Source organism: Oncorhynchus mykiss, chromosome 21 (genome assembly GCF_013265735.2).
Source record: "Oncorhynchus mykiss isolate Arlee chromosome 21, USDA_OmykA_1.1, whole genome shotgun sequence".
NCBI classification, from domain to species: Eukaryota; Metazoa; Chordata; class Actinopteri; order Salmoniformes; family Salmonidae; genus Oncorhynchus; species Oncorhynchus mykiss.
Genome location: NC_048585.1, coordinates 50,138,170 through 50,164,491, shown reverse-complemented (window position 1 = coordinate 50,164,491; position 26,322 = coordinate 50,138,170). Strand labels below are relative to the sequence as shown.

Here is a 26,322-nt window from a genome sequence, read left to right as displayed (position 1 = left end):
CCCACCTCATCTCAGCTCACTGGTCACCATAGCATCACCCACCCGCAGCACGTGCTCCAGCAGGTATATTTCACTGGTCACCCCAAAGCCAATTCCTCCTTTGGCCACCTTTCCTTCCAGTTCTCTGCTGCCAATGACTGGAACGAACTGCAAAAATCACTGAAGCTGGAGACTCTTATCTCCCTCTCTAGCTTTAAGCACCAGCTGTCAGAGCAGCTCACAGATCACTGCACCTGTACATAGCCAATCTGTAAATAGCCCATCCAACTACCTCATCACCATATTGTTATTTTTATTTTGCTCCTTAAAAGGTGAAGTAAATAAATACAAAAGGTAAAGGTGAAGTAAATAAATACAAAATGTAACTTTTATATAAAGCAGTCACATACCAATAATATATTGCCAAACATAAGCTCTTTGATCCCAACCCTGTCACGGTCGTCCTCCTCTTCGTCTGAAGAGGAGAGGCGAGAAGGATCAGAGGACCAATATGCGGCGTGGTAAGTGTCCATGGTGAATCTTTAATAAAGAAAGACTGAACACTATGCAAAAGAGTAACGAAAACAATAAACCAAATACGACCGTGAAGCTACAAAATGAGACCTGTGCAGACACAAGCCACTAACATAGACAATCACCCACAAACAAACAGTGCAACCCAGGCTACCTAAGTATGATTCTCAATCAGAGACAACTAATGACACCTGCCTCTGATTGAGAACCATACTAGGCCGAAAACATAGAAATGCCCCAAAACATAGAAAAACAAACATAGACTGCCCACCCAACTCACGCCCTGACCATACTAAATAAATACAAAACAACGGAAATAAAGGTCAGAACGTGACAAACCCTCAGCCACTCTCAGACCATCCCACCTATCACCATAGACCACCCTCGTTTGGTTTCCATGTGCCATATATTTTTAATTGTGCTGTGATGTTTTACAAAATGTTGGAACCTTTCTAATCTTATGTTATCCAAAGATTGTGAGCTAAAGATGAAAACCTTTCCTATGAGTATTAGTATATTATTTATTGACTGACTATGGCTTTCAAATCACCCAACACTGCTATTTGTAAGGTTCATTTTAGGTGCATGTTATGATTGTTTTAACCATTCCTGAACCTGTGGCCAGAAACAAGCTACAGATGGGAAATAGCAGAATAAATGAACTATTGATTTTGTCTCTTCGCAGCAAAATCTACAGAGCTGAGATTGTTGTATGCCCCAAAATAAATGTAGGATTCTGTTGGTGGCAAGAATTGTATATGATCATTTACATTGAAAAACTCAAAATGTTGAATCAAGTGTAGTTTTTTGTATCAGTTCATAAACCATATGCCACGGAATTGGTACATCGAAAATCTCCTCCCATTTATTTGTAACCTGTGTGGCGCAGCTGTCAACATTTATTTTTTAATTGTTTTTATTTTACCCCTTTTTCTCCCCAATTTCGTGGTATCCAATTGTTTTAGTAGCTACTATCTTGTCTCATCGCTACAACTCCCGTACGGGCTCGGAGAGACGAAGGTTGAAAGTCATATGTCCTCCGATACACAACCCAACCAAGCCGCACTGCTTCTTAACACAACGCCATCCAACCCGGAAGCCAGCCGCACCAATGTGTCGGAGGAAACACCGTGCACCTGGCAACCTTGGTTAGCGCGCACTGCCCTCGGCCAGCCACAGGAGTCGCTGGTGTGCGATGAGACGAGGATTTCCCTACCGGCCAAACCCTCCCTAACCCGGACAACGCTAGGCCAATTGTGCATCGCCCCACGGTCCTCCCGGTCGCGGCCGCGGACGGTTACGACAGAGCCTGGGCGCGAACCCAGAGTCTCTGGTGGCATTACAGCGCCCTTAACCACTGCGCCACCCGGGAGGCCAGCTGTCAACATTTTTGCTCTAAACTGGTATATTTTCTATTTTTGCTAGTTCCTTTTAGCCAATTTATATCTTTAATATATGGCAGGCAAACAAGTTCCCCACTTCTCCCTTTTCCACTTGCCTCCTCCATTTTGGTGGTAATACTGCAATCAGTTGGTTCTAAATTTGGATTGAGCAGATATTCCCATACATTTTCGATAACTGCATATGTTACATAACACCTCGGTTGCTACTCATAATGTCATTAATATATATATATATATATATATATTTAAATCCATAAAGAATGTTTTTTTTAAAGGAATCAGTATATCTGAGTTTAACCATAACATTTGTTGTAATAGCTTTGTAGTAGCTTTAATATTTAATAATTTTAGGCCCCCAAACTCATATTCATTATATAAATAGGCATGTTTAATTTTGTCTGGTTTAGCATTCCACATAAAATGAAATATTTTTTGTTCATATGATTTCAAAAAATAATAATCTGAATTAGACAGTGCCATTAGTAAGCAAGTAAACTTTGATGGGACCAAATAGTTAATCAATGTGATTTTTCCATAAATAGACAAGTATTTACCTCTCCATGGTTGCAGAATCAGATCTATTTTTGATAACTTTCTATTGAAATGAATTGTGGTAAGTTCATTTATATTTTTTGAGATGTGAATACCAAGTATGTCTACTTCACCATCCACCCATTTTATTGGTTAACTACAAGGTAGTGTAAACGCTGCATTTTTTAACGATCCAATACGTAATATGGAATACTTGTAATAATTAGGTTTTAATCCAGAGAGGCTAGAAAAGTGATCAAGATCTTCATTGAGACTGTACAGGGATCCATATTGCAAACTTAAGAAAACTGGAGTCATCAGCATACATTAACACTTTTGTTTTTTTCTAACCCCTTGATGTTCTGGATGGATCTAATTTTGATAGCTAGCATTTTAAAGGCCATAATAAATATATATGGAGACAACAGACAGCCTTGTTTTACTCCTCTTAAAAGCTCAATACTTTCTGAGAAGTAACCATTATTTACATCTGGGGTTGCTGTACATAACTTTAAACCATTGTACAAGAGATTCACCAAAATTAAAGTAATCCAGGTAGGTAGATGGTAATGGAAAATATTTTGCTTCCTCTTTCAAAATATAATTTGGTGAATCATGGATAACTCATTTGTAACAAGTTCTTGTTAACAAACTATAGTTTTGGCAAGTCGGTTAGGACATCTACTTTGTGCATGACGCAAGTAATTTTTCCAACAATTGTGTACAGACAGATTATTTCACTTATAATTCACTGCATCACAATTTCAGTGGGTCAGAAGTTTACATACGCTAAGTTGACTGTGCCTTCAAACAGCATGGAAAATTCCAGAAATTATGTCATGGCTTTAGAAGCTTCTGATAGGCTAATTGACATCCTTTGAGTCAAGTGGAGGTATACCTGTGGATGTATTTCAAGGCCTACCTTCAAACTCTTTACTTGATATCATGGGAAAATCAAAAGAAATCAGCCAAGACGTCAGAAAAATATTTGTAGACCTCCCCAAGTCTGATTCATCCTTGTGAGCAAATTCCAAATGCCTGAAGGTACCACGTTCATCTGTACAAACAACAGTATGCAAGGGATCACGCAACCATGGGATCACGCAGCCGTCATACTGCTCAGGAAGGAGACGTGTTCTGTCACGTACTTTGGTGCTAAAAGTGCAAATCAATCCCAGAACAACAGCGAAGGACCTTGTGAAGATGCTGAAGGAAACAAGTACAAAAGTATCTATATCCACAGTAAATCCACAGTAAAACAAGTCCTATATCGACATAACCTGAAAGCTTTGCTGCAGGAGGGACTGGTGCACTTCACAAAATTAGATGGCATCATGAGGTAGGAAAATTATGTGGATATAGTGAAGCAACATCTCAAGGCATCAGTCAGGAAGTTAAAGCTTGATCGCAAATGGGTCTTCCAAATGGACAATGACCCCAAGCATACTTCCAAAGTTGTGACAAAATTGCTTAAGGACAACAAAGTCAAGGTATTGGAGTGGCCATCACAAAGCCCTGACCTCAATCCTATAGAACATTTGTGGGCAGAACTGGAAAAGCGTGTGCGAGCAAGGAGGCCTACAAACATGACTCAGTTACACCAGCTCTATCAGGAGGAATGGGTCAAAATTCACCCAACTTATTGTGGGAAGGTTGTGGAAGGCTACCCCAAACGTTTGACCTGAGTTAAACAATTTAAAGGCAATGCTACCAAATACTAATTGAGTGTATGTAAACTTCTGACCCACTGGGAATGTGATGAAAGAAATAAAAGCTTAAATAAATAATTCTCTCTACTACTTTTCTGACATTTCACATTCTTAAAATAAAGTGGGGATCCTAACTGACATAAAACAATGAATTTTTACTAGGATTAAATGTCAGGAATTGTGTAAAACTGAATTTAAATGTATTTGGCTAAGGTGTATGTAAACTTCCGACTTCAACTGTATGTTCTACAAAAAAAAGTCATTTATCTTTTTTTTGTCTTAGTTAAGAACAAATTGTCATCCAATAGGCTTTGATTAAATTTCTAACAGTCCTGTCCACGTGGAAATTCTTTAAGAGTTAAATAGAGGCCATTTAGATGGTGGTCCGTTCACATTCGGACTCCTATCAATACTTTTTAAAAAACTTTTGATGCAAGCCAGAACGAAACTAGGAAGTAATCAAGATGGCTAGTTTGATGAAGCCTCCATGTATATCTCACTAGGTCAGAGTTTTTCAACCTCCATATATCCACTATTTTTATTGTATCCATGATCTTTGTGATCTCCTTGTGTGCGTGAGCGTGGTAGTTTGTAGAATGATTTCCTTTACGATCCATTGAGGTACTTAAAACCGTATTATAATCTCCCACCATATTAATAGATTATTTTGTTGCTTGTGATCTCAATAGATTATTATATATATTTTCGAAAAAGTGTGGATCATCATTATTTGGCCCATATAGATGAATTAGCCAGATCTGTTTTTAGTCCAATAGTATACTTAAAATATTCCATCAAATATTTTACTTTACTTGATTTAATGTGTTTTGGATAGGTATATTGTAAAGTCAGTCTGGCCAAAGATGGCTTGGTTCGGTTTGGCTTTTCTCTGGACTTCCTGTATTGAGGGACCAATGAGGAGTTGATGCTAATTCATGGAGCTTTATTTTGGCACCATGACCTCTGCCCCCTGCAATTGGTCACCTTTTTGTCCTCGCCTCCATTCTAGTGAAATTAAGAGCTTTCAGACCTGATCTGATCTTCAATAAAGTAGTTGTTACCACTTGAACAGTAATCAATGTGTTCAAGCAGAAGCAACATCAAGTTGCCACAGCAATGAGAGTAAAAACAATCGTTTTTCAACGGGGGAATGATGAACAGTTGGCTAGTTGTCAAATCCAACACGTCTTAGGTCCATATGGTGAGGTCTTTATTTTGCTGCTGGCACAACTGAAGAGCACACACCTATTGAAAGAAAGTGGAAACTGACACCTTGCATTCATTGATTTCTCAGTCAGAAATTGTATTTAACTCATTCAGATCATAGGTATGATAAGAATTTGTGGGCTATTTGGAGGATGGTTCAAAATCAAGGTGTTTATTTACTTGGTTGTCACATTCTGGGGGGAGATGATGGAATGGGCGTTATGGGAGGGGATGCTCAAATAAAACATGAATAGTTATCTATTTTGGGGCTCATAATATGTTGTTCGATTTGATAAGAATGGTGTATGAATCATCATGTTGACTCAATTACTATTTGGGGTAATGTTTAAATAAATTGACATCCAGTTGTAGGCTAATTGATACTTAAAAAAAACCATCTAATAGCAGACTGTTTATCATGTTGGATATATTGGATAATGTTACAGTATTACTCCACTCAAGTAAATGTATGCTGACTGTTCATGCTGGTAGCTGGGTCTAGTCATCAATGGTTTGAAGGCATGGGGTAATTATCCCTTGCCTATGTGGGGAAGTTGTGAGGTGGTTTTACTCGAGTCCATGCATTGGTTCTCTGCGCGTGTGCGTTGTCTCATTGGTTCTCTTCCCTCTGCTATGTCTGTCTCTTGTCAGTGCACAAAACAGCGCATGCGTCTTACTTTGCTCCTCAGTCTGAAACTCGGGGGTTGAGTTCAATTAGGAGAGACCATGTCCGCCATCAGCCATTTGCACTCCTATATCTTCTCATTTAGAACAAATTCTCGATGAAATAGCGGTTGCACGCGGCCTCAAGAATGGCCACGTCGGTGAGTACACTGCTCGCGACCATGCTTAGGCAGGGTGTGTTCTAACGTATTGTTTTCTTTGCTCGAAGAAGGCGGTATTGCCCGGTGCGTCTGAGCCGAAGATGTCCAGCCATATTTATATTGATATTCAAGTACAGTAGAACTAACGTTAGTTGAGTAGCGAGGCGCGTCTACAATGTAGCATATCTCACGTATAAAGTATGTTTGTGAAAGTGATGCTTGGATAGTAAAATCCTGAAAAAGTCTACCCTGGCAAATTACAGTCTCCTTGTAATAGTTTTTCGGCGTTGTTCAAAATTATTTGCGGTTTGTAGCCTAGGCTTCTTCATGAACATAAATACATGACTGTCTTTATAGTGTAGGGGAGGCTATAGACACCTTGCTTTCTTAGCTGAAATGCAAAGCAGGATAGAGTGCAAGTGATTATGAGTAGACCTATCAAATCGAAACATGTTAACGTGTGATTGTTTTATTTAACTTATTCCGCGCATTGAGGCTGGTACGGGTGTCTATTGAGACAATGTATGGTTTTACTCGTGGATAGATTTAGGTAGGTTGTACAGCATGCAATGATGCCAGCCTCCGATTGGCAACAATATGTGATATGATTTTGGATGTTCTAGGGTGCTGTTCAGGTGAAACTAGAACTCGGACATCGTGCCCAGGTCAGAAAGAAACCCACCGTGGAAGGCTTTACGCACGACTGGATGGTGTTTGTCCGAGGACCAGAGCACAGCAACATTCAGCACTTTGTGGAAAAAGTCGTTTTTCACCTGCACGAAAGCTTCCCAAGACCAAAACGAGGTAGGCATATAATTTACCCTGCTTTTTGAGTTTTACTGTCATAAAATAATAGACTGCTTGATTTGTAAAGCAAAGCTTATAGCAATAGCCTACCACTCCGGACAAATTAAGCCTATTGAATTGTGTGCGCGACCATCCTTGGCGGTTCATTGAAAGTACTTTTTTTTTGTAATAGCCTTCACTTTGCAAGGTTTGTAAATGGACCCCCCCCCAAAAAAATAAACTTGTTTAATTCATGTGAACATGCCCACCTGTAGCGCATGCACAATTAATTAGATGCGCTATTGGATAAGTTATACTGTAAACATCTTTGATGGTCATAGGATAGAGTTCCCCTTATGTGTATCTCTACAATTAAAACTTAACCCGAGAGGTTAGATTAAAGTATTATTATTTTGTTTTTTTTGTAAACCAGCTTTAGTAGAATAGTTTACTAATTCCACCCCACGAGTTTTATAAAAGATTGGGCAACCCAAATGAAGGTGAGCTAAACTGCAAACCGTAACAACGTTGCTAGGTGTGGCATTAAGAACTAGAAAGGCTAAATGTGACCACTACCCAGCATTTGGTGATGGTAAACATAAGAGGGCTTGTTCAAACAGTGGAGAGCATAGTGGTTGTGTAAACTTCTGGCATGGCTGGAAGGGATCAATTATAGTATTTGTTGGTTTGGTAGTTTTACCTTCTTTCCTGCTGGTGTGTTTGAGTGTTGTTTGGTGTGACAAATGCAGGGAAATGTGCCAAAGTCGATGCCTTGGAGAGACCCTGTCATATTAATTACATGCGACTCAGATTACCAGGGAACATTTGCACTTTATTGGGAACAGTTGTAAGATCATGCTGTTGTTTAACCATTCATTATTTACACTCCTTTTTAAAACGATAACCCCAAACTACTCTCAACAGTCTGAAGAATAGTCATTGCATCAAGAAAAATATGCAATGTACAAAATGGGTCTAATACCAATGAGTTCATAGTCCACTGAGGTGCAGGAGAACCACTATCTTTTACTATATAAATAAAGTATTTTGAGTAGGCTATTCTTTTTTTAAAACTCTTATAGTTTTATGCTTTCACCCCTATATAGTATAAATATTAGTGACTTGATTGTCCATTTTTGTAGGCTGTTAAACATAACCTGCCAATGTCTTCTAGTATCACACAGTGATGTTGTTGCATGGGCAGTTGGACTAGATAGCCATCTCATAGGCTACACATCCACATACCTGTTGCGTTATCCAGGGAGTTTTACAGTTCACAACATGGTGTCATTGTGATGTTTACCAGTATCACCTGTTAGTGTCCGACGCGTTCCGTTGACAGCTGGCCCCTGTGTGCTTTCATGATGTTACCAATACCCTATAGAAGCATAGTGGTCTGATTTTCACTCCTATTTCTAAAATTAAAAAATGTCACAGGAATTGTCAGTTTGACTGGATGAATGACAGCCTATTACAATATTCAATAAAAGGCTGGTAGATTTGAAAACAAGACAACCATAGAACCAGCCAGCTACCACCATAAGGTTGTTTTGCTGGTGCTGCATATGCTTGGTCTCTGTTCACTGGTGCAGGTAGGCTACAGTCTGTCGTACATGGTTGACTGTACAAACCCCTCTGCCCCCCCCCCCCCCCCCCCCCCCCTCCACACACACACAACCCACCAAAGGCTGCTTTTGAGTCTGCTCTTTGTGGTGCAAAGAGACAGAACAGCCTGCCAGACTAGTGCCAAGGAATGATGTTGAAATCGGTTAAAAGAGAGAAGCTTTGTTTCTTTCACTGCGTTAATACTGAAAAAACAATGTAATTGTAAGTTGTCTTGCTACTGGACTTTTGAATACGAAGATAAACAGTTGCTGGTAAATGTTGACTTATTTTGTCATAACACCAATGTCATGTACTGTTTCATCTGTAATAGCTGAGCTACAGAGCTTCATTTGACCATGGGGGCAAGTGAAATAGAAATGTGTGATGTACTTCATATGATGTATTTGGTTACGAATCCACCTTGACCATCAGTTTCCTGCTAAGTCATTTAGCAAATCCGTGTTCTGTCAATAAACTGGAAAGTCTGTCCATTTACATGCGTGTTGAAAAGATAATGTATTTTTCCCATTTCAACAGGCATAAATCTATAGTGTGTAAATAGAGGAGAGGGGGTCAAGGCAAGGGCTAGTATACAAAGTGTTGCTTGTACTTGACGCTCCAAAGTGCTGCTGCTTGCATGCTTCAATGCATGCAGTGAATTCTTGAGGCGTATGCAACGGATCTCTTCCCTAGTCTGAACACCTGACTGGAGAGGAGAGTTTGTGGTTAGCGAAAGTACTTATCATCCACTACTCTGATTTATAGCATAGGAATAGATGCATTTCAAAGTTCAAAGCTCATGAGAACAGATGAGGTGTTTATTTCTACAGGTGTGTGTGAACTTCAAGCTAAACGCATTCCTGATATGGAAACGGCGCTGCGTGAGTGGTATGTTCTAGAGGTCGACCGATTAATTGGAATATCCGTATAATTATTTTTGGACACCGATTTTTGCCGTCTAAAATTATTATTATTTTTGTTACACCTTTATTTAATCTGTATTTAACTAGGCAAGTCAGTTAAGAACACATTCTTATTTTCAATGACGGCCTAGGAACGGTGGTTTAACTGCCTCGTTCAGGGGCAGAAGGACATATTTTCACCTTGTCAGCTCGGGGGATTCAGTCTTGCAACCTTACAGTTAACTAGTCCAACACAATAACGACCTGCCTCTTGTTGCACTCCACAAGGAGACTGACTGCCTGTTACGCGAATGCAGTAAGCCAAGGTAAGTTGCTAGCTAGCATTAAACTTATCTTATAAAAAACAATCAATCATAATCACTAGTTAACTACACATGGTTGATGATATTACTAGATATTATCTAGCGTGTCATGCGTTGCGTATAATTTGACTGCGCATACAAGTATCTGACTGAGCGGTGGTAGGCAGAAGCAGGTGCGTAAACATTCATTCAAACAGCACTTTCCTGCGTTTTGCCAGCAACTCTTCGTTGTGTGTCAAGCATTGCGCTGTTTATGACTTCAAGCATTGCAACTCCCGAGATGAGGCTGGTGTAACCGAAGTGAAATGGCTGGCTAGTTAGCGCGCGCTTGCTCTGAGCCTTGGAGTGGTTGTTTCCCTTGCTCTGCATGGGTAACGCTGCTTCGAGGGTGGCTGTTGTCATTGTGTTCCCGGTTGGAGCCCAGGGAGGAGCGAGGAGAGTTCTTCCAGCCTGGCTTAAACTTGTGTTAAAATGAAAGCACATTTGGATGTTGTTTGCAAGGATGATGTATTTGCAGCTTATCACTGAATTTGACCAATTGGCACTCTCCTTTTAGGCTGAAACCTGCCTTGGCAAGTTCATGCTGTATCATGGTTAGCAAACTACCGTCTCACAGATCTTGTTCTGAAACTTGGTGGTATCTACCTGTTTGGGGAGTTTACCTGTGTTTTAATAGTACACCTACATTTGACAACAGTAGAAAGATACTCTTATGTTATGACAGGATACATTTAGCATATGTAGAATTGAATGAATCGAGCTTGAAGACTCTTCAGGAGCAGTGTGGCATCGTCACCCTCTCTCTGTTCTGTTGGGTACAAGAGACGTCCACAAGCCGTCTTCAGCCTGGCTGAAGCCCCCCACCCCTACCCCTCCTGTACCTTTGATCAACATTGGGCCCCTGACGGGAGAAGCCAAAGAAATTGAGGGGAAACCTTGTAGCATAGACAAGCATGTGTTTGACAGTTTTAATACTAACAGTCTCGCAGAGTGGTCTCATAAGGGCGCAGCTGCCTGCCCCTACTCCTGCAGAGACGCACAGACACTCCTTCCAAGGAGGTGCAGCTCGGCATTAGGTCAAGAATGTGCAGCTCTGCATTAGGTCACTCTTTCTTCCCTCTTTCTTTCTCACTTCTCTCTTTTCTTGTGAGGCGGCTAAACGCTGTCTGTACTGTTTTAATATAGTCCGTCTTGCAGCTGTTGTGGATTACACCGGTGCCTTCTCACTTGAAAGGGAATCTTTTCACTCACCTTGCTTTGAAAAATGTATTGTGGAAGGTTATACTTTTTAGCCATCCTAAATGTGAAAAATGTGGCAAAAATGTAGAGTAAGGCAGGCTATATGTGAATTAGGAAGAAAAATAAAATGGCTAACATTTGTCACAACAGGAGTGGTCAGTTACTGTCCCCATTCTCCACTGTGCTGCTTTCCCGGTTAAAGCTTCCAATTTGGACTTTTATGGCCAGCAAGACATTTAAACGGACCTGAAGAAAATGGCTATGATTGGCTGCCATGCTGTGTAGCCTTGGAAACCTGATATTCGGTGCTGTGAGAAGGAGTGTAAGACCAACCCCCCCCCCCCCCCCCCCATAATAAATGGACTGGAACATGGTTTGGTCGGCCATTTTTACATTGGGCTTCACCTGTCAAAGCATACATGACTTGATTCTGTCATTTGTATACTTCTCTGAACAAAATGTATTTGTATCATGGTAAAGTAGTCTATTTTTGCATAAAGAATGATAGGTCTGTGCGTCATGTAGGCATATTCATGATATTCATATTTACCGATATTCAGAATGACGAGGGATTCATTTCTTTCACTGGCCATTTTGCCTGTCATTTCAGGTTCTGAAATGAGCACTTACTCATATGCAGTGTTTGCTGTAAGGGTGCTCTCACCTGCTTCAAAGCCAGTGGGGAATAGCTGGCCTTTCCCCATTACTCCTCAGTCATAATCGTAATTCAAAACCCCAGTGACAGTTTTAAGGCCTGATAGTAATATATCATGACTGTTGGCTCTATGAAAAGTTTGATTTATTGATTTTAGGGAGCTGAGCGGGTCACATTTGTGTCACTCTCTAAATATATTTCCCTGTGAAAAGATTCCAGTGAACTGATGGCAGAGACGTCAACAAGGTATTGGTCAAAACAGGCTCTCGGAGAGTTGTTCCGAATCTTAAATCTTATCCTCTGTTCCTATTTTTTTGTTTCACCAGCCTTTCATTTTCTACTTGTTTGGACGGTTCTAGCTCACATCACTTTTACTCCCCTGGCCATGATGGGGTGCTTAGGAAGCGAACTGGAGACTTTGCTGTAGCTCTCCTCTCACGTTCCCCCACAGCTGTACTGATTTTCAGTTTCAGTCCAGGAGGGGAAGCTGCGTCTTCTCAACACATTAAAATTAATGATGCAACAGTCTGTAAAGTCACAGTGCCGCTTCATTATCGCCGGCAGTTGGGTCCTGGCGTTCAGGGGTTGCCGTGGCGACGGCCGCTGCGAATGGCATCGCTGTCGTCTCGGTGGAGCTCACCAACCTCGAAGTTGGGTCTGGACTGGAACCGAGAATGGGCTATTTTTGTATTGCGATCCAATGGCACTCTATTTGGCACTAGCACTCTATTTTGTGCCATTTAATCAAATAAATTTAGTCATATACTTTGTAAAAAAACAGGTTTTGACTAACAGTGACATGATTATTTACCGGTCCTTTTTCAACAATTCAGAGTTAAAGATGAGAGAAAATACACAGTGAATAACAATAACAAGTAAAAATAGCATGGCTATATACAGAGTGTACCAGTACCGAGTCGATGTGCAGTGGTATGAGGTAGGTGTGTGTGTGTGTGTATATATGTATATAATATATTTGATTTGGTACAATAATGGGTCAATGCAATTTTATTGTGTTTTGAGATCATAAGATGTGCAGGTAATATTTAATGAATAGTGTCACTTAAAAGTGATACTTTGGGATTATGAAAATGAGGCCCTTCCTCAGAATCAGATGAACTTTTGGATACCATTTATTATGTCTCCGTCAAGTATGCAGGAAGTTAGAGGTGGTTTCACAAGCCAATTCTAACTAGCGTTACCCATAGACTTCCAGTCAGAATGCTCACGCCAGTTTGCAATTGCGCTAGAGCTAGTTAGCAACTTGCTTCAAACTGCATGCAGAGGCATAAAAATGGTATCCACGAGTTCATCTGACTCTGGGGAAGAAGATAAAAGGCCTTTCGGCATTACGGGGGCAGAATGGGGAAGTTGACAGAAGCGTTAATGGGTCTCTCTGTGGAAACAGACTGACAGTGAAGGGCTCTTTTCAGGCTCTTTGTTATTATCCTGTAAAAGAAGCTCTCCGATAACCAGATTAAATAAACTAAGTGCACACACCTGCCCTATTCCCTCCATAGTGGTGGCTTAGCTTAATGATTGGGTCAGTATGTTGGCCCCTTGGGCCTCTCCTGAGCCCCTGAAGTTGTAGCATGAAGCCTTCACTTTCCACATCCTCTCTTTGTGTTTCCCCATCATTCTTTTGTGGCTTGTGTGTGTGCACATACCACAAGTCAAGTCTCTGGAGTAACCCATACATGATCTCCTCAGACTAAAACATGTCTTAGATGTTGCGTTCCTTTCCTCTCTTTGCTGTGGGTTCCCGAATGTGATCTTGTCTGGCTTTGATATTGATGGCCATATTGTCTTTGTCTGCAACGTAGAACATTCTGATTCGTTTAGGGGAGTCTGGCTTTGGAGATTGTGGTAGCCTAGATGTATGGTTCAATTTGTAGTCAAATTTAAATGTTCAAGTTTGTTAGGATATTGGGAGTGAGGGTGAATGTGTGCGTGACTATGCCTGTGTTTTACTAGTGGTAATGACTTTCTGAAGGGGTATTACGAGACAAATGACTTTCAAAAGTGTTAATGGATGTTAATCCTCTAGAGTCTAAGCCGGGTGTTCAGTGGTCTACTAAGCTAACATATGGAATTGTTTTAAGATGGTCATACCAAGGATAATTTAGATTAGATTTTTTTTACCGCTTAAGGTATGAAATATATATAATTATTTGATGAAACATTGAATTTGGCCTTACTGCTATTAGCCCATAAATGCATTGAATAACCAATTCATACATGGATATGCAGATGGTAAAAAAAAAATATATATAAAAATAAGTTTGTTTTGAAGAGTCTGTCCTCTATCTGAGAGAGATGAGTTCAGTAAACAATTTATTTTTGACACCTGATTTAACCCCCTTTTTTTTAGGCGTTAAACAACTTCCATATACTTTTTACTCATACCGGGTTACCTTCAGGCGAGGCTTGTGGGCATCCATGTATGTGTTCGAGAGAGACTTCCCTTTCCATAGAGGGGTCATATGTAACCGAGCGGCTCGATTCGGTCTTATGTAGCAACATTTTTAAAAAAAAATCACATTGGATGAAAGCTAGGAAATTGTATATCATACACAATAGTTGAGGAATAATGGGAAAGTAATTCTGCTTAGAAAGTTGATAACCTCACTTTTGAGAAAATGGTCCTTGGTACACCTACTGGAGAGCTCTTCTTTGTCTACAGTACACCCATTCAGCATCGTTCACACCCTCTTAAGCCTTAGCCCCACCCATCTCTTTAACTTCTTACAGCTGAAATCAGCCAGTGAAAGTGCAGGGCGCCAAATTCAAACAACAGAAATCTCATAATGAAAATTCCTCAAACATACAAGTATTTTACACCATTTTAAAGATAAACTTGTTGTTAATCCCACCACAGTGTCCGATTTTCAAGAAGGCTTTACGACGAAAGCATACCAAACGATTATGTCAGGTCAGTACCTAGTCACAGAAAAACACAGCCATTTTTCCAGCCAAAGAGAGGAGTCACAAAAAGCAGAAATAGTGATTAATTTTCTCTAACCTTTGATCTTCATCAGATGACACTCACAGGACTTCATGTTACACAATACATGTATGTTTTGTTCGGTAAAGTTCAAATTTACATCCACAAATCTCAGTTTACATTGGCGTGGTATGTTCAGTAATGTTTTGCTTCCAAAACATCCGGTGATTTTGCAGAGAGCCACATCAATGTATAGAAATACTCATAATAAACATTGATAAAAGATACAAGTGTTATGCATGGAATTACAGCTCCTTAATGCAACCTCTTTGTCAGATTTAAAAAAAACTTTATGGAAAAAGCATACCATGCAATAATCTTGAGTACGGCGCTCAGACACACAGATACCCACCATGTTGTAAAGTCTACAGAAGTCAGAAATAGCATTGATCTTCACCAGAATGCACTCCCAGGAATCCCAATTCGACAATAAATGTTTGTTTTGTTCGATAAAGTCCATTTATGTCCAAATACCTCCTTTTGTTCGCGTGTTTAGTTCACAAATCCAAATTCATGACGCGCAGGCCAGACGAAAAGTAAAAAAGTTCCGTTACAGTTTGTAGAAACATGACAAACGATGTATAGAATCAATCTTTAGGTTGTTTTTAACATAAATCTTCAATAATGTTTCAACCAGAGAATTCCTTTGTCTTTAGAAATGCAATGGAACGCAGCTACCTCTCGGGCGCTCGCCTGACTGAGCTCATGGCACTCTGCCAGACCTCTGGTTGAAACAGCTCTCATTCTCTCCCCCTTCACAGTAGAAGCCTCAAACAAGGTTCTAAAGACTGTTGACATCTAGTGGAAGCCGTAGGAAGTGCAATCGGACCAAATTTACACTCTTGGATCGGCAAAGAGTTGAAAAACTACACACCTCAGATTTCCTACTTCCTGGTTGGATTTTTTCTCAGGTTTTTGCCTGCCATATGAGTTCTGTTATACTCAGACATCATTCAAACAGTTTTAGAAACTTCAGTGTTTTCTATCCAAATCTACTAATAATATGCATATATTAGCTTCGGGGCCTGAGCAGAAGGCAGTTTACTCTGGGCACCACCTGAAGGGGGCCAGCCAGCTAGCGAGCCAGCCAGCTAACGTTAGTTTGGTAGTTAACAGTATGCTTTAACTTGAAATGAAAATGACTTTCTGACAAACAAAACGTGTAATATCTGCAAATGTAGCTAGCTAGACTACCTTACCCATATACATGCAAGGATGCTCTTCTCTCTCACAGATGCCATGGTTGCCCTTAGTTTGAAGATGTAATCTGGAGATGGGTGTTTTATACCACAGCCTTTGTTCTCTTTTATTTTTTACCCCTTTTTCTCCCCAATTTCGTGGTATCCAATTGTTTTAGTAGCTACTATCTTGTCTCATTGCTACAACTCCCGTACGGGCTCGGGAGAAACGAAGGTTGAAAGTCATGCGTCCTCCGATACACAACCCAACCAAGCCGCACTGCTTCTTAACACAACGCCATCCAACCCGGAAGCCAGCCGCACCAATGTGTCGGAGGAAACACCGTGCACCTGGCAGCCTTGGTTAGCGCGCACTGCGCCCGGCCCGCCACAGGAGTTGCTGGTGCGCGATGAGACAAGGATTTCCCTTCCTCCCATAAAGTGGAGAGCAACACTTTTGCAGTTCTACAACGAGAGATCTTTCAAAATAGCCACGTTAGAAAGGATTACCTACACATTTTTATTTTTATTTTTTTTATTTTACCTTTATTTAACCAGGCAAGTCAGTTAAGAACAAATTCTTATTTTCAATGACGGCCTGGGAACAGTGGGTTAACTGCCTGTTCAGGGGCAGAACGACAGATTTGTACCTTGTCAGCTCGGGGGTTTGAACTCACAACCTTCCGGTTACTAGTCCAACGCTCTAACCACTAGGCTACCCTGCCGCCCCATAGGCTACCCTGCCGCCCGCTACTGACCAGCTCATGTTAGACAGAAGCGGCTATTATCTCAGTCAGTCATGGCTTGCGGGAAGATTCCTGTCTTTATCTGTGGCTAAACCAAGTAGGCTCGTAATTAAAAAAAAAAATAATAATATTTGCATATGGCATACAAGTTTGTTATTAAGGCACGTGAAAGTTCATATGTTCCAGACAGCATTTCTGCCAAGAAACACATTTTGACAAAACAAGGTTACATTTAAATGGCTCTCCTGTGAAGAAGTGATGCGCAACAAAGACCTAGTTTCCTGAAACGAGACACATATAAGTGGTTGGACGCTACAGACCGAAGTTGGCAGATTGGCGGTACCGACTTCAGACCAGTCCCGTGACTTGTGGGAGTCGTAGAGCGAAACCACTGACATATACTACCGTTCAAAACTTTTAACACCTACTCATTCAAGGATTTTTCTTTATTTTCTACATTGTAGAATAAAAGTGAAGCCATCAACACTGAAATAATACATGGAATCATGTAGTAACCAAAAAGTGTTAAACAAATCAAAATATATTTTATGTTTGAGGTTCTTCAAATAGCCACCATTTGCCTTGACAGCTTTGCACGGCATTCTCTCAACCAGCTTCATGAGGTAGTCACCTGGAATGCATTTCAATTAACAGGTGTGCCTTGTTAAAAGTTAATTTGTAGAATTTCTTTCCTTAATGTGTTTTGAGGCAATCCGTTGTTACACACAAGATGGCCCTTTTTGACCAAGCCCATATTATGGCAAGAACAGCTCAAATAAGCAAAAAGAAACGACAGTCCATCATTACTTTAAGATATTTAGGTCAATTAATACGGGAAATGTCAAGTACTTTGAAAGTTTCTTCAAGTGCAGTCGCAAAAACCATCAAGCGCTATGATGAATCTGGCTTTCATGAGGACCTCCACAGGAATGAAAGACCAAGAGTTATCTCTAATGCAGAGGATAAGTTCATTAGATACCAGCCCAAATAAATGCTTCAGAGTTCAACAGACACACCCCAACATCAACTGTTCAGAGGAGTGAGGAGGAGAATCAGGCCTTCATGGTCGAATTGCTGCTAAGAAACCACTAAAGGACACCAATAAGAAGAATAGACTTGCTTAGGCCAAGAAACATGAGCAATGGACATTAGACCGGTGGAAATGTGTCCTTTGCTTTGGAGTCCAAATTGGAGATTTTTGGTCCAGTGTCTTTGTGACGCGGTGTGGGTGAACGGATGGTCTCTGCATGTGTATTTCCCACCGTGAAGCAATGGAGGTGTTATGGTGTGGGAGTGCTTTACTGATGACACTGTCAGTGATTTTATTTAGAATTCAAGACACACTTAACCAGCATGGTTACCACAGCATTCAGCAGCGATACACCATCTCATCTGGTTTGCGCTTGGTGGGACTATCATTTGGGAAACTCCTTCAAGACTGTTGGAAAAGCATTCCAGGTGAAGCTGGTTGAGAGAATGCAAAATAGTGTGCAAAGCTGTCATCATGGCAAAAGGTGGCTATTTGAAGAATCTCAAATATAAAATGTATTTTGATTTAACACATTCTGGTTACTACATGATTCCATACGTGTTATTTCATAGTTTTGATATCTTCGCTATTATTCTACAAAGTAGAAAAGAAGTAAAAAAATAAAGAAAACACCTACTCATTCAATGGTTTAACTTTAGTCCGGTAGTGTACGTGTTCGTAAAATTCACCTTTCCATAGAGGTGTGACAATAGTTCATAGGCCAAACCGTTGGGACGCTACAGACGTTTTCGTGATAAGATCGATTTTCGAAATGTCTCATGGTCTGACAAACACCACTGTAGCTCCGCCATCTTGTCCCACCGATGTGGAAAGCCGACATCGGGGTATGCAGTGGAATGAGACTCAGGCCATGCAACAAAAAAAACAGATTTCTAGCTTAAAACCACAGATTTTTATGGTGATTTAAAAAAAAAAAAGTGTTTCGTTATCTGCGGGTCCAGTATGAGCTGAATCAGGAAGAAGTGTTAATCACTCAGCAAGCAGCGTGATGTCTTTTAAGCTAGTCTTTCCCATACAGGTATGGGATGCACACGCACACGAAGTATTCAGACCCCTCGACTTTTTCCACGTTTTATGTTACAACCTTATTTCAAAATTGATGAGGAAAAACTATTTAATCCATCTACACGCAATACCCCATAATGACAAAGCAAAGACAGGTTTTTAGAAATTTTGACATCAGTGTTTTTTTTATTTACGTAAGTATTCAGACCCTTTACTCTGTCGAAGCACCTTTGGCAGCGATTACAGCTTCGTCTTCTTGGGTATGACGTTACAAGCTTGGCACACCTATATTTGGGGAGTTTCTCACATTCTTCTCTGCAGATCCTCTCAAGCTCTGTCAGGTTGGATAGCTGCACAGCTATTTTCAGATCTCCAGAGATGTTCGATCGGGTTCAAGTCTGGGCTCTGGCTGAGCCACTCAAGGACATTCAGAGACATGTCCTGAAGACGCTCCTGCGTTGTTTTGGTTGTGTGCTTAGGGTCTTTGTTCTTTTCGAAGGTGAACCTTCACACCAGTCTGAAGTCCTGAGCACTCTGGAGCAGGTTTTCATCAACAATCTCTCAGTACTTTGCCTCTGTACTGACTAGTCTCCCAGTTTCTGCTGCTGAAAAACATCCCCACAGCATAATGCTGCCACCACCATGCTTCATTGTAGGGATGGTGCCAGGTTTCCTCCAGACGTGACACTTTCTTGGTTTCATCAGACCAGAGAATCTCATGGTCTGAGAGGCATTTAGATGCATTTTTAGAATAAGGTGCCTTTTTAGAATTTTAGAATAAGGATGTAATGTAACAAAATGTGGGGACGGGGTTTGAATACTTTTCGAATGCACTGTACACACCAACATTGCGTGTGCGCGCACACACTTTGCACACTATTTCTACACACACAATTCTACACACAACACATCTCAGCTGAGGTAATTGGGTCTCCAGCCCTGGGGCTTGACATGACATTCTTGGCCTCAGACTGATTATTTCCTATTTCCTATTGGAGATGTGCAGAGTGTAAACCATTGCGCTCCTCCCGGTTTCCCCCTCATGATTTGGGAGGTCTGTCAGCAACACCCTCCCCTGCCAAAGCCTGTTTTGGTTTTCCCCTTTTCTCTGCCTGTATCCTTACCTCAGCGTCACCCCAAGACCACAGTCATGCCAGAAAGGCATACATTCTTCCCTCCTGCCAGCTAGCTGAATTTTGGCTCCACAGATTTGAGTTCATTTAGTCTAAGGGGGCACGAAGTTGTGATATGAGAGACAGGCTTTTGGCGAAGTTGAGAAACCGCAGAGAATACAGTGCTGTCAGCTGTAGTTTGACATCGGTCCTTCTTGGGTTTCGAGTGTCAACTGTTTGGATTTGAGGCAATTTACCTTTTTTGGCATTGAACCCCTCTTTACTTTTTAAAAAGGTTGTATACATTTTACAATCCAAGAATGTTTCATAGTAAAGGTGTTTTATTAATCGGCGAGAGACAGGAAGTTGGTCAGCGGTACTGGGCATTTGAAGACGGCTAGAGGTTAGCAACTGCTCATGTTTTGTTGGGACCTTCAGTTCATTCTAGAGGTCGACCGATTAATCGGAATGGCCGATTTTAATTAGGGCCGATTTCAAGTTTTCATAACAATCGGAAATCTGTATTTTTGGGCACAATTTTTTAAAACATTTATTTTTAAAAATGTATATTTTTTTTTATACCTTTTATTTAACTAGGCAAGTCAGTTAAGAACACATTCTTATTTTCAATGACGGCCTAGGAACGGTGGGTTAACTGCCTCGTTCAGGGGCAGAACGACAGATTTTCGCCTTGTCAGCTCGGGGGATTCAATCTTGCAACCTTACAGTTAACTAGTCCAACGCAATAACAACCTGCCCTCTCTCATTGCACTCCACAAGGAGACTGCCTGTTAGGCGAATGCAGTAAGCCAAGGTAAGTTGCTAGCTAGCATTAAACTTATCTTATAAAAAAACAATCAATCATAATCACTAGTTAACTACACATGGTTGATGATATTACTAGATATTATCACGTGTCCTGCGTTGCATATAATCTGACTGAGTATACAAGCATACAAGTATCTGACTGAGCGGTGGTAGGCAGAAGCAGGCGCGTAAGCATTCATTCAAACGGCACTTTCCTGCATTTTGCCAGCAGCTCTTCGTTGTGCGTCAAGCATTGCGCTGTTTCTGACTTCAAGCTTATCAACTCCCGAGATGAGGCTGGTGTGACCGAAGTGAAATGGCTAGCTAGTTAGCGCGCGCTAATAGCGTTTCTAACGTCACTCGCTCTGAGCCTTGGAGTGGTTGTTCCCCTTGCTCTGCATGGATAACGCTGCTTCGAGGGTGGCTGTTGTCGTTGTGTTGCTGGTTCGAGCCCAGGGAGGAGCGAGGAGAGGGACAGAAGCTATACTGTTACACTGGCAATACTAAAGTGCCTATAAGAACATCCAATAGTCAAAGGTTAATGAAATACAAATGGTATAGAGGGAAATAGTCCTATAATTCCTATAATAACTACAACCTAAAACTTCTTACCTGGGAATATTGAAGACTCATGTTAAAAGGAACCACCAGCTTTCATATACTCATGTTCTGAGCAAGGAACTGAAACGTTAGCTTTCTTACATGGCAAATATTGCACTTTTACTTCTCCAACACTTTGTTTTTGCATTATTTAAATCAAATTGAACATGTTTCATGATTTACTTGAGGCTAAATTGATTTTGATTTATTATATTAATTTCAAATAAGTTCATTCAGTATTGTTGTAATTGTCATTATTACCAATACATTTTTTATTTTTTTTAAATCGGCAGATTTTAGATCTGTATCGGCTTTTCTGCTCCTCCAATCGGTATCGGCATTGAAAAATCATAATCGGTCGACCTCTAGTTCATTTTACTGTTTCCTAATGACCATGGGATCTGCACTGTCACAAAGATCCAGTATTCCTTGATGTTCCCAGCGCTGGACAAAGCCCCCTCTGCCGCTACTTCCTTGAGCCCCCCCGACCCTTACTGTATAGCAGAGGTACCGTCAGCCGCCCCATGGCCCTTCCTCCTCCTCTTCGCCCCCTCCAGCCTCTGGCCAGAAATCAAAGAGCTGCAGGAATTTGCCAGTAATTGTTTTACGACTCGGCAGAAATCATACCTACTTGTATAGGTGGAGCACAAAGGTCCCGGGCCGTGAAACTGCAGGCTGCCTGCCGCTGCTGCTGTTCTTGCTGGCATGAAAGGATTGGGAAAGGGGAGGAGGAGGTGGGGATGGAGAGGGGGGCAGCCGCCTGAAAAACAGGAACTGAGCCGTAAATGCTCACTCTCCCCTGGTTTTGTCAATGAAAGCGAGGGTGGCGGAAGTGCTTTATGGAAGCACGGTTTATAAGGGCTGTCTGTTGGCAGGTCTTTCACTCTTGCTCCCTGCTCATGCTCACCATACATTTTTATTTTTTTATTTTTTACAGCACCTCCAGAAACTAAAGCTGGAACATTTTAGTCCAGACTTGCTGCTGTTAGTGATTGCTTCTCATTTTCAATAATGAGCCAAATTGCTTGGCTGAACTGGGATATGAGCACAAGGAGTAATTTTAATTAGTGTGAGATTAATACACTCCTGCCATACTCTTATGGCAATTTGTTATTCTTGGGTACTGTCTTGATTGACTAAACTGATTCATTGTTTTGAGAGTGGGGTCTAAACAAGTTTCCTCACGAGAAACGTTGATATGAAAATGGTTTCGGTTCCATTTTGGCTTCCAGGTTTCCATCAAAGACGAGGTTTTCACAAGATGATTTCAAAGGCGTGCAATGTATAATAATCAAGAGGGGTGAGGGACTTGATATGTGGTGGGCACAGCAAGGGCAGAAATCCGACCCGCTGCTTCAACAACGGGGAATCCTTCAGTGGCCGTTGTCAGTTTGGCAAGCAGTGAGAAGCTTAACTCTAAACATGGCTGGGAACTCAACTCCACTCAAATTGTCATAAATCCCACAAACTGCAGGCTCAATAATGTCAGAGGAAAAATAAATAAGATGTTTCTTTTAGTTTAACAGTTGGGAATTTTTGGCCAGAAAAGGGGTTTTCCCTCTATCATATTTTTTTGCAATCGGTGACTTTTTCAAAGACCGGCCTGTCACTGCCTTTTTAAAATAGGAATTATAAATGATTAGTCTGGGTGTTTTTTGCCAGTCCATAATTTAAGTCATCTTTTGTCATGCTCCTTTTTTCCATTCAGAATGGTTGGAAAGACTGTTTTTACTTGTAAAATATTAGAAGTGTACAAGTTGTCAGTTGGAAGTGTTTTCACACAGCAACTTGTGCCTAATTTATGACGCTTTAATAATGAGTAGCCTTTTTTATAAAGGCATGTATTGTTCGACTAGGTCTATCATGAGTAGGGCTGAGATAATTAATACCAGTATCGCGATACTCGTTAGTATCGTGGCCAAGAAAAAAAACACAAAGCGGATTTTACTTCTTTCGGAAAACAGACCTAATGTTATAAACAAACATTGTTGTCATCCAGAGTCACACTTATTTTCCAAGCTATAGCACACTATTGTACACACAGGAGGTTTTTAAACGAACAAAGAGTTTGGTCTGCTTCGTGATTTATTTTTTTGGCATCAAAAAAGATTGCGATACTGGTATAGTCCCAGCCCTAATCATGAGCATGACCACCTTGTAATTTGCTTTAATCAATCCCCATATGTATGCAGTGTAGGCCAATTAATCTTCCCTACCTGCACCACAGGGGCCTTTTCTCAATTAGCTCAACTCCTTTGTCTTCTCTGAAAAAAGTCCAAGGTAATCGAGGAGAGCAATGAAAATTAGCTTGAATGAAATGGGACTTTCCTTCGCCACTTGCGCGTCATCAGGCAAATTACTTGTTACAGGGGTGGTTCCCAAAATAAATGTGATAAAAACAAAGTTAGTTGTGCAAGGTATTTTCTAGATAAAACAATAAGTAGCATAGTTTTTTTTAACGTGTGCATGCTTTTCTCAGAGGAAAAAACAAAGCTGATTTCAAAACTCTTCGGTGAAGGACTCAGGTAGGACACATGACTATCCTCAATGAAAGGTGACTATTGAGGCGGGGATGACACTTCCGTTCGCCTACTAACCAATTGTCATCTCCGCGACCACTTATCGGTTTCTGGGTCACTGAGGAGGAGAGCGGGTGGAGGACGGACTTTTATCCAAATGAGGAAAGGCCAGGGAGTTGAAGGTGAGTGGGAAATACTTCCTGGTCCAGAGAAGTTTGGGGGTAATCCTAAGGCAGGGTCCCCCAGAGAGCAGGCCTGAATGGAGGCAGCGATGATAAACAGGTGATGCAACACCGGCTTTGTTCCATTTCACACGCTACATCCGGATGATTCGGACAGGGTGCGCAAAAAATGCTAATATCGGTCCAATGACAAATGCTAAAATGTAAGCATTTGGAAACTGCCAGAGAAATAAAACGAAAGCATGTATTGCTGTCAGTGTAAAGAAACCGATGTGTCATTTTGTAATTTGGGTGAACTATACCTTTAACCTCGATGCCAATTTAGCCTTCAAAGAGGTTGCAGAATGGATGGCTATTTTAGAGGAAAATTGTAACATTCAAAAGCAGATTTTATGAGAATCCCCAAAAAATTGAAGATATTTATGAAATCTCCCATCATACCTTGGTTATTCCAGTGGGACCATACAGGACCAAGGTCAGTGGTTGTATAAAACCCACTGCATTTGAAGAAACCGGACACATGTGGAAGTCAATGGGACGGTGAAACAGAGGGCCAGAGGTTGAAGAAAGAAACATCCTTGTCTGAGAGTGCTTTGAAGGCTGGGGGAGCAGATTGAACTTGGAGAGTGATGGAGCGACCACCAACAGCCTTGCTGACTGATGGCCAGCTGGTGCGCTGACAGTAAAGCTCCCTGGGTAAAATATGGCAGAGGGGGGATTTGGTGTTCTTAAACCTTTTACAAGCTGGGGAGCTCAGTGAGTTGCACTGAAAACAATCCTGTACAGGAAATTAAATCACCTTGTAAGGAAGTGAGGCTGGTCAACGCGGCCGCCATTAATGGCCTTTTAATTAGAACCATAATGGAATTCTACCCAGCAACTGATCACCCTAGTATGGTGCCAATTACAGGATGTGAGTGCCCTGTTCCTAATAAATATCTTGCTGTCATTTGTTGATTGGGGATGGGGTTGGTGTTGGGGGTTTTGCGAAAAAGGAATGTGTCTCCTTACCATCTCCGCTCCTAATGGTCAGTGATCTGGGATGGCTGCTGGCATCGGGGAGAGATCACAAATCGAAGAGGTGCTTGGTGAAGCTATACCTAATTCAGTCCAGGTCCCATGCAGACTGACTAACTCAATCTGTTGGCCCAGTAACATGCCATTGTTAGCGCAACGACGTGCTGGTGGTGTTGCACAAAAAATGCATTGTCTTGCTGTGAATGGAAGTTAAGTGATTTTGAAAACATTTGAGAAATAATAATTGTAGTTTTTAATGATTGTAGTCTTTCCAATATTGATAGAAAACAAAAAAAAAAGCTATTTTTGGGGGGGGCTTACTTTGATAAGATCAGCCATGGACTGTTAAGCTTAGTTTTAGGAGAGCGTTTTTGCCCAGTGCTCGGCTGTGGTTGGTGGATGAGGATATGTGTTCACTGTTCATCCCTCTACATCAGCATTGGCCTGGCCGCTGAATCGTCATTCAGTACGCTCACATTCAGTGGTTTTGGATCAGTAGAGGGGTGTATGGGACTAGAAGTTGAACCTTCAAGATCTAGGCTAGAGATCAGTGGTCTATTTCTGAACCGAGGGGTCGGGGTATAGGTGAAGGAGCCATGGGGAAACAGAAAGGCAGGAGGGGGAACTTTTTATTGCTGTAGTCATGGAGTAGGCCAGCCTATTCTCATGAGAGATCCAACCATCATGCCCCTAAAATACTCTCCTCACACCGTGCCCTTACTATAATCAGGTAGAATAGTGACATGTGATTTTGTAGCGCTCGGGCTGTAAACCGAAAAATGATCGACATTGATCACTTATCGCAGGCATATTGCTGATTTCGCTCATTACGATGAGTAGCCTATAGGTCTACTACAGAAATTAGACGTTTTTAAATTAATGGGTTTTCTAAATAGGTGATTGTTAATGGGACAATTGATGGGTACAACTATGAAAGTAGTAGTATAAAGGCTAATTTTAAAAACAATGGCGGTGCACATTGATGATAAACGTATCATTATCGCATAAATTCAGGCGATTTTTATATTTATCGCGATATGGATTTTTGTCCAAATCAACAAACTCTGATGCTGTAAGGGATGCTTGGGGAAGTCGTCCAGTGAATCTGAGTGGCAGATGTTTATGATTTGGTTAAGAGGTTTGTATTGTTCATGTACTCCCCCTGAGGGCTGCTGCCATGACACCCTGTAGCTTCAGGGAGCTCACCCTGTCTTTGGTGTCTTCCCATGTGGTAGGCAGATTTACACCTTTGTGTTAGAGTTCCCACCCCCCATATGGTGAGGTGTGCTTTGTGGAAGGAAGTGCTCTCTTCCCTGGATCTCCCCCTCTTTCTTGTTTTCCCTCCTCTCCTCATTGCTTGTTTGTCTGAGGAGTGTGCCATTTGAGTGTCTCTCCACTAATCCAA

The 26,322-nt window shown here is 41.3% G+C and overlaps 1 protein-coding gene across 2 annotated transcripts in view; it reads left to right on the top strand.

Moving 5' to 3' along the window:
* The window catches only part of LOC110500634 (protein AF-9), a 73,916-nt gene that overhangs the window by 5,106 nt on the left and 42,488 nt on the right, over positions 1 to 26,322 (top strand). The window contains exons 1-2 of one of the 2 annotated variants that reach the window (XM_021578115.2): positions 6,014 to 6,186; positions 6,810 to 6,990. In XM_021578115.2, coding sequence (XP_021433790.2) covers positions 6,175 to 6,186; positions 6,810 to 6,990 — 193 coding nt within the window. In that variant the 5' untranslated portion in view covers positions 6,014 to 6,174. Of the gene's footprint in view, positions 1 to 6,013; positions 6,187 to 6,809; positions 6,991 to 26,322 lie in introns of those variants that run through there. The other variant, XM_036958097.1, reaches the window with a different exon arrangement.